This window comes from Sinohyriopsis cumingii, chromosome 7 (assembly GCF_028554795.1).
Source record: "Sinohyriopsis cumingii isolate HCF-2022 chromosome 7, ASM2855479v2, whole genome shotgun sequence".
Lineage (NCBI taxonomy): Eukaryota > Metazoa > Mollusca > Bivalvia > Unionida > Unionidae > Sinohyriopsis > Sinohyriopsis cumingii.
The window spans coordinates 16,462,870-16,471,897 of record NC_142967.1 but is presented as its reverse complement, the minus strand read 5'-3'; the positions used below and the strand labels follow the sequence as shown (position 1 = coordinate 16,471,897).

The 9,028-nt window shown below is 33.0% G+C and overlaps 1 protein-coding gene across 3 annotated transcripts in view; it reads left to right on the top strand.

Annotated features, from left to right (window-relative positions):
* Positions 1-1,534: 1,534 nt before the first annotated feature.
* Positions 1,535-9,028, top strand: part of LOC149794777 (uncharacterized) — a 48,353-nt gene continuing 40,859 nt past the window's right edge. For all 3 annotated transcript variants that reach the window (XM_089964423.1, XM_089964424.1, XM_089964422.1), the window contains exon 1: positions 1,535-1,712. In XM_089964423.1, the coding sequence (XP_089820549.1) occupies positions 1,607-1,712 (106 nt within the window). In that variant the 5' untranslated portion in view covers positions 1,535-1,606. The remainder of the gene's footprint in view (positions 1,713-9,028) is intronic.

Sequence of the window (9,028 nt, the reverse complement as noted above, 5' to 3'; positions counted from 1 at the left end):
TAAAGTAAATTAACCCATAAAATAAAGAACTGGTACTAAGGAAAACTGGGGAAATTTGACCGATACTGCTGTCTCAACACGGAAACTATATAGATATAGTATACATATTGCATCCACATAATAGCATTACACATATAGCAAACATCAGACTTTGGTCACAATCATGAACTAGGGGAGCGAATTCGAGCTAGGAAACTTGACTCGGATGAACAACCCTATAGATAACAAAAGGAAATCACAAATACCCCATCAAAAATTTAATGAAATAAATTTTTGATCAAAATTCTTTTTATAAAAAGAAACAAACAACATACCTATAGGGGACACACATACACATAAAACACTTTTTCTCTTTTTTTTTGACAAATGGGGGGAGGGGGGCATCTGTTTGGTGACCCTAAAAGAAAGAAAAAAAAGTAATAATAATTTAATACAAGAACATTTAACTATTTACTTATGACTTGCAGGAACAATGAATTATAGTAATAATATATCAGAACAATATTGAAAGTTCTCGTTTATATTATTGAAAAAAAAAGGGTCCGGTAGCAGGCTGATTCGGATCGTAACTCATTCGGGCCAGGTTTATTCAGCCCGAATCATGGGCTGATTCAGACGGTATGAAATATTAAGTTTCGTCCAGGATTTAAATGTGACATTAACATTTGCTGAAAATATGATATTTCTCATTATTTCTCATTTGCGTTGAGCAGTTCAAATATGCATTCAGTGAAACAAAACTCCGAATGTACGCGTGATAACGGTGTTGTTATATATAATGAAGTAAGTACAATATTTTTTAGAGCCGCTCATTTATTTGCAAGATATAATTATTTTTGTATATTATTATTGACAAACAGTAAAACTGGTAACACTGACAAAGCTTGTGAAATTAGGGCTCATGCAGTACATTTTTTTTTTTGTCTATTCATATTGGTCATAATACTACTGTTTGATTTATTTAGAATCTGTGTTTATCATGTACAGTGTACTATATACTATTAGTGCTAAATAACACACACACACACACACACACACACACAAGAAAAACGTTAAATAATAAAAGGTACAATGATTAATGATCAAAAATGATCACACACACACACACACACACACACACACACACGTGTGTGTGTGTGTGTGTGTGTGTGTGTGTGTGAATATAAGAAAATTAAATTGGGGCCATGTAAAATTTAAGATTGAATTCAACAGAGTATCATACGTCTTTGTTTTGATAATCTTGTGGACCTTCTAATAATTAAAATAAAGAGACAACGTAAAAAAAATGGTGGTGTCATCTCTGTTGAAAGATGAGATATATTTTACAGTTCTTTCATAGAAACACGTTATATCTTGGTATATGTTAATTACAATATTTTTGTTCATCCATAACTCTTTCAGCAAAATGTTTTTATTAATATAATGTGAAGAAAGAGCGATTTGTTTCATTTCTATTCTTCTTCATTCATATAACTCGTCGAGTTTATTATTTCCGGGCGTCTGCTCGTTTGGCACGTTATTTAAACAAGCGGAAAGGGGCGCGACTCATAGCGTAGTTTTGAAAATAGCCAGATGGCTGAAATTGTAAATAGTTTGTTGTTTGAAAATGATTGAACCATTCCGACTTGATGCTTTGCTTGTGGCCAGTCTGTTTTTCTGTGCAATTATTTTGTTGGCAAGAAGATCTGTTTCGGAGGCAGTGGAAAATATTTGTGAGTGCAAGCAAATAATCTCTCGTTAGGTATTATATATTTTCGAGGCTGGTATCGTTAATCTTCGGGTAGTCCTGCAACCACAGGGATTCGTTTAAAAAAAAAAAAAAAAAAATTACGAGTATCCGTCAATGAATCAAAGGATGGAAGGTCTAACCTGTAACAATTCAAAATAATATTAATTTTGGAGGCATGGGATTCCACCCCCGTATTTTCAAGACTCGCGATATGTTGGCCTATTATACGCACAGCTTTGAAAAGATGTAATGTTTATCCATCGGGCTATAGAAACTCAGTGCATTACTTTGAACTGTTTCTGTTAGTAGTTCAGTCGAGTAATTATGTCAGCAAGTTTTACAAAATTCAACGCAGCAATGCCAATAAATGGCAAAATATATTAACCAAACTAAACCGATCTTGTAAAAAAATTAGTTAAGTTCAACATTTTATAAAAAAAATGAGCAATTATGTGGAAGAGAAACAACAATGAATAGGATGTAATGTGATTACAAAGTCTTGTTTATGGGGTATAATTACTAAAGAATTTATAAAAAGACTATATGTCGGTAATTTCTTGAGTATGTCTGTGTTTTGGATTTTTAACGTAGCTTTAACAATTTTTCAGTCATATCACTATGTCCACAGTGCAACAGTTTATAGTGATGTCTAACACCGGGGCATCATGTGGCAGACATATAGCATGATGTCCCAGTTACATTATCCTGACATCAGGCAGACCAGTGCTAACACTAACTTCTTAGTTAGTACCATTTTTGGAAGTCTTTGGTATGACTTGGCCATGGATCGAGCCCACGACCCCGTGCACCCAAGGTGGGTGCTCTAACCATTAGGCCACCGGAGCAGTAGCAGTCAATTTTGTATTGGTGGGACAACTTGCAAAATTGGAAATTTAGATTAAAATGCAGAATTTTCTAATGGTAAATATTTCCACCTTTTAAATAATGTGTGATATTTTTGTACACTTTATAAATATAATTTTTCTTAATTAAAGTATGATCATTCTTTCTTGATACCAAATGGATTTTTGACCCAAAAGAACACATGATTCAATGTTTACAGAAATGATGTATCATTTCACAGAATTACCCGATGCACAGAATTTGCCAGCATAGTGGTATATATATATATATATATATATATATATATATATATATATATATATATATATATTGTTACAGGTTAGACCTCCGATCTCTTGATTCACTGATGGATACCCCTAATTTTCTTTGTAATGAACCCATGTGCTGCAACGTAGGGCGTCAACCCTGATACTTTAGATTTTAGGACTATAGCCTGGAACACTGTTTTATTGTGGTACTTAATATTCTTGGTGGTACATATCAAAACTGTTTTGCTTTTGCTGCTTACTTATAATTTGTAAAGTTTCTTTGACTTCCCTCTTTCTGTTCCTACACAAAATCTGTGTAAATCAAAGTGCATAAATGTAAATAAAACAGCTTATGGTGGCTGCCCCAGATTAACGTAATATGGGGGAACAACTCTATATTATCGTGGTATTTACCTAACTTAGGTATGGTAGCACACACGTATTATAATAAACATAAATTGCAACTTACCTATAAGAAGGAATGTCTACACTTGCGCTGGCAGAATATTTTAACAAAAAAATGAAAGGATCCAATGATCGAATCGAACCTACAAATGTAATTAGAGTGGAAATCCATGAATAACAACATTACAAATTTAAAACAAATATTATTTAACATTATATGAATTTTAAATGCATTTTGCAAAGAAATATAAATATATCAAGAAAACTATTATTTATAATTTTCTTTTTCTAATTTTTGTTGACATATTGATTTCAATCAAGTTTAAGTGTTATTGTATTCTTATTTATGTACGATAAGTATAATCATAAGCAACATTGTCAATTTTGGTCCACCTCCAAGCTTATCCTTGTAAAGACATGTATATCACCATTGGTATATGGCCTATGATCATCAAACATCGGATTGAGTATATTTTGTTCTCAAAGCCAATGCAGGTATAGCATGTTTGACTGGAGTATTGTATATGATGGTCGACGGCAATGCATGCACTTTACAAAAAAGTGATGTTCATTCTTTTTCATTGTCAACTTATAAAAATGTTAATAGTTTAGGGGAAATTGTACTTTAAGATACTTCGTCCTTACTGGCTACGGTTTTACATAGTAAACAACCGTTAGACGGCAAGTGTCCATAATTAATCGGAAAATCCAGTTTGCCTGTGATAATATAGAGCCCATGATATACAGTGTTGGAGTATACTTCAGATAACTTTATTTGCTTTTTCTAAAATGAAAAAGTCAAAAATGCATGTTCTATAAATATATTTATATTGTTTTAACATCGCTAGCCGCTGAGTTTATGAAAGCTGAACATTTTATACTATAAATTATAGGGGTAACAGGCCAGATTTAAAATTTCATCTCAGGTTCATAATTATGGCATTTTTGAGAAGTTCAGAAGAGTAGAAATAGCAAATTAGCAAATAAAATATACTCCTTTTCATGGTTTATGCTCATAGCATGTACAAACAGCTTATTTTATTGCCTGCAAAAAATATCTCCAAAAAGTGAGCATTTTTTTGTACAGAGTATCTATTGAATTTAAATCTAGTAATGTTTTTTTTGTGTGGTTAATTCATGAAACAATCACTTGAGAATATAACCAGACTGTTCTTGAGGCATAATTTACAAATGTATGTGGTATATCAAAGGAAATTTTGGCGAATGTGAGTATTTGCTACCAAAGGAGTCTGGGTGTTTTATCAGTTAAATACCTTACAATAAATCAGCTTATCTGTACTGTAAATGTATGTATATTTATTGTACAGATAAGGTGATTTCATGTTGTCACAGATTTCGTTATACTTATTGATACAACATCAGACTTCATGGTTGCTACCTCTACCAGCTGATCAAGGGAGAAAACTGACACGCGTTTCTGGTTAAAGATGAGACAGGGTATGTTATAATACAGCTCTATTCCCACGAAATGAAGGTAAGTACCAAAATGTTCTTGACACATTCCATATTTTGATAAATGAAACCTCTTCTGCGTGAAACCCTCCCTGATCCACACATTTTGTGGATTTTTGAGGAAAATTTTCTCTGGGCCATATCAATTTCTTAACAATAACAAGTAGTTTAAAAAGTCAAGCCAAATGATTTCCTTTGCACAGGATATGACATAAAATAAAACACTATTTGTGAAATTATTCAGAGTTAAAAGAATGGGAGCTCCATAAAGAGGGGTACCCTCTCTGGTAAAAAACAGCAAGATGGTGGTGCTCAGCTCGACTGAAGCACCCCTTAGTTACATTGTTATTCCAACATTTTATGATAATTAACAATAGCTCAAACGGATGTCTGGAGCTCTTGGCCTATTCAAGTCCTACCATGTAAGACATCTCCCCAGATATTTTTGTTTATGAGGTCTCCCAAGAATATAAAGATCAGGATTGATGTCTTGCATTGTAGAACTAGACCCATTTGAGAGTCAGCCCATAACAAAGTTGGACCTTTACAGATTTGCTCAGTACAGTTTAATTTAGAAATTATGACTGTCAAAGTCAGCCGATAACAAAGCCGGTCCGTTTCAAATCAGTGATTTAACTTATAAATAAGCTGACATTGTTTGCTATTTATTGTAAGGACTACAAAATTGAAATTCAGCCATTGTCTTTATTATATCAGTTGAATGACTATTTTCAGGAAATCAATTGTTTATGGAAAAATTTTGTTGAATATGTTCAATTATTAATTTTTTTTTTAAAGGCAGATGCTAGTTTTGATAGGATTGTCACCAGGTTAAAGATTTATAAAGTAGAAATAATGACATAATAAGTAAGGCAATAAATATCCTTCTTCTTTCAACTTTGGCAGGGAAAGATCCTGGAATTTTCAAATGTTGGCAATCCGCATGTATTATTGTTTTCTTAGAAATGTTAAAAACACAATGTCTCTGCGAAAAATTCTCCTGGTTATTCAGTAATTTGTTTTAAGATTAGAAGGAGAATTTAATTAACATATTCTTATAATTTCATCATATTGCTGTGTGCTCTTTATTGCTTATTCTCTGTTACTGCACTATGGAATCCTTAACAGCATGGTCTTGTAGGTGCACTTACTCAGATTAAATTAAATATTAGTTGTTGTTCACCATTTAAAGGTATGTTTAGAAATTACACTTATTAATGAATTAGTCGATACCGTTTGTCAACATGACTGGTATGGCGTGCACTTTGACTGGATATTAACTATTTTAGACAGATGCAGTAAACATAAAGAAACATTCAAAGATTTTAGAAAATATTACATGATCACTTTCAAAGGACATTACATCCACATTACTGTTATATTATATAAACCTAGGAGTAAATAATGGGCAGAGCATGTAAAGAGGCAGATTTTGGTAGTCTTGATTCATTATGGGCCATTAACGTTAGTGAGCTGACTCGGCTCTGGGCTGAGTAGTCCCATAATCACTTGAACAGTAGCTATGCTCAAGTTATTTTGACATTAGCAATTCAAGGAGTAATATTGACTTTTTGGGATTTAATTATATTTATATTTTTTTCTCAAGAACCCCTAAAATATGCCAGGAGATGATTTTCATAAAATTGAATGTTATGTGTTTAGGCTCTATTAAACAGTAGCAAGAAAAGAATGAAGACAACTTGCTTTGTAAAATTTAACAAATAATGTATTTCCCTAGAAAAACAAGATAATAATGAGGAAAAGAATTTACAGTTTTAAGAATCAAATCCAAAAATAATCCAAGCATTATAAATTATTAGTCTTAGTAATGAAATGTTTCTAATAGAGTTTGAGTCCTGATGAAATCCAAAATGGAAGGCGATGATGTACACTGTAGCCTGTATAGCACTGAAGTGTCAGCTGTTCTATTTTGAACCACAGAAAATAATATGGTGTTTGAATTCCGAATAAAATTTCAATAAATGTCTTTGTCCAAGAATTCTATATGAGCACTTAATATTCCTAGGGAAAAGAATTAATCTCTTAGAATCCAAAAAACTCTTTTCACTGTCAAAGGTAAAAGCCCAACTGGCTGGTTCATTTCAAGAAAACGATTATACAGTCTTAGTGAGTTGCATGAGGGTAATGTGATCACTTTCAAGCTTCAAATGCTTAACATCATGTACTCGCATTCAGCCTCAATATCACTCTTATCTATCCCACATTATGAATGAATAATAAAAAAGTTGTTTACTTGATTTGCAATCAATGTCAGAAACTAGGTGAGCTTTAGAATACACAGTTCTGTTATTAGTTGTTTTTCGAAAAAACAGGTCAAATTCATTTCTGGAAAATGTCAAATTCCAGTAAACAAAATTACATTACTATAACATGTAATGGCATAAAAAAAGTTAAAACTTCCAAACAAACAATTAAATTAAATCAAATATAAATTAAATCAAACATACCTGACACTTCCTTCCATAAAAGAAAAGAAAGGTTTTGATAATAAAGCTTTTTTTTAAATAATAGATTAATTATATATGAGGTTGAAAAACATAAGAACTCATAAATTATACACAGTGTACATGAAATAATACATTTCTGTACATGGGAAAGTGCATCTGCTATTAAATTATCTTTTCTCTTGATGTGCCTGATGTCATTGTCATATTCCTATAACAACAAACTCAACCTTCATAGTCTATGATTTTTATTTTTCAACTTGCTGAGCGGGAGGTCGTGGGTTCGATCCCCGGCCGAGTCATACCAAAGACTTACAAAAACGGTACTAACAGCTGCCTCGCTTGGCGCTCAGCATTAAGAGGTTAGTGTTAGGACTGGTCGGCCCGGTGTCAGGATAATGTGACTGGGTGGGACATCATGCTACATGTCTGCGGCATGATGCCCCAGTGCTAGACATCACTATAAACTGCCACATTGCAGACATCGTAGCGATATGACTGAAAAATTGTTAAAGCTACGTTAAAAATCCAAATCACATCACATCACATCATCTTGCTGATGAAAGTAAGGGGGTTGTGGTCACTTAATACATTAATCAAAGAAAGAACTGAACTAATGTAAACTTCAAAATGTTGTAATGTCAATATCAAAGCCAAATATTCCTTCTCGATTGTTGAGTAATTTCTTTGAGGCTTATTTAATTTCTTAGAAAAATAGCACACTGGATGATCAACACCATTTTCATCTTCTTGAATCAATACTGCTATAACCCCAACATCACTTGTATCAAGAGATAGCTCAAATGTTTGGTTGAAATTTGGAGTTGTAAGAACTGGTGCACTTTTAAGTATGGCTTTTAATTATTAAAAACCTGACATTTTTCAGTCCAAAAGAAACTTACTTTTCTTGCTTAATAAATTTGTCAGGGGTTCAGCAATTATGGAAAAGTTGGAACAAAATTTCCAGTAGTATCCAGCCATACCTAAAAATCGCATCAGTTGCTTTTTACTAACAGGTACAGGGAATTCAGAGATAGCCTTGATCTTAACATCTATAGGTTTAACTTGTCCATGTCCCATGACATGTCCTAGAAATATTACACTAGCACGGCAGAATTCGCTTTTGGATAAATTAATTGTCCGACTTGTATCATATAAGTCTGTCAAAGAATCCCCGAATTGTTGCTAAATGTTCTTTCCAGGTGTCGTAGATGAGGACATCATTGATGTAAGCATCACAATTATCTAGACCAGAGGTGATCATATTCATTAGACTCTGAAAAGTACTTTGCGAACCTTTCATCCCAAATGGCATCACTTTATAATGATAAAGTCAAATTTGGTGATGTACTTGGTATTTCCAATCTTATCAATACAGCTGTCTGTTCTTGGTAATGGGAATGAATCTGCTTTTGTCACACTGTTCACCTGCCTATAATCAGTGCACATGCAAAAAGTTTTATCTGGTTTTGGAACAAGTATACGTGGTGAACTCCAGTCACTTTTACTGGGCTCTATGAAATCATTCTCCAGCAAATACCGAATTTCTTTTTCAAGTATTCCTGTTTGAGAGGGTTCATCCTGTATGGGTGTTGTTTCACTGGTTTGGAATTTACAATTTCAACATCATGGAAAATTTTGTTTGTTCTTGTAGGAACATCTGGAAATAAGTGTTCATATTCAAATAATAACTGTTTAAGTTAATTTCTTTCTTGTTGTTGCAAATATAAAAGTTTCTGGTCCAGATCATTCATAATTTCGGAGTTCCAAGGATTTTTCACTCCAAAATCAGTTGAGTCTGATGGTATTCCTTCACTTAAATCTTCATGGGGTGGGACAGGATG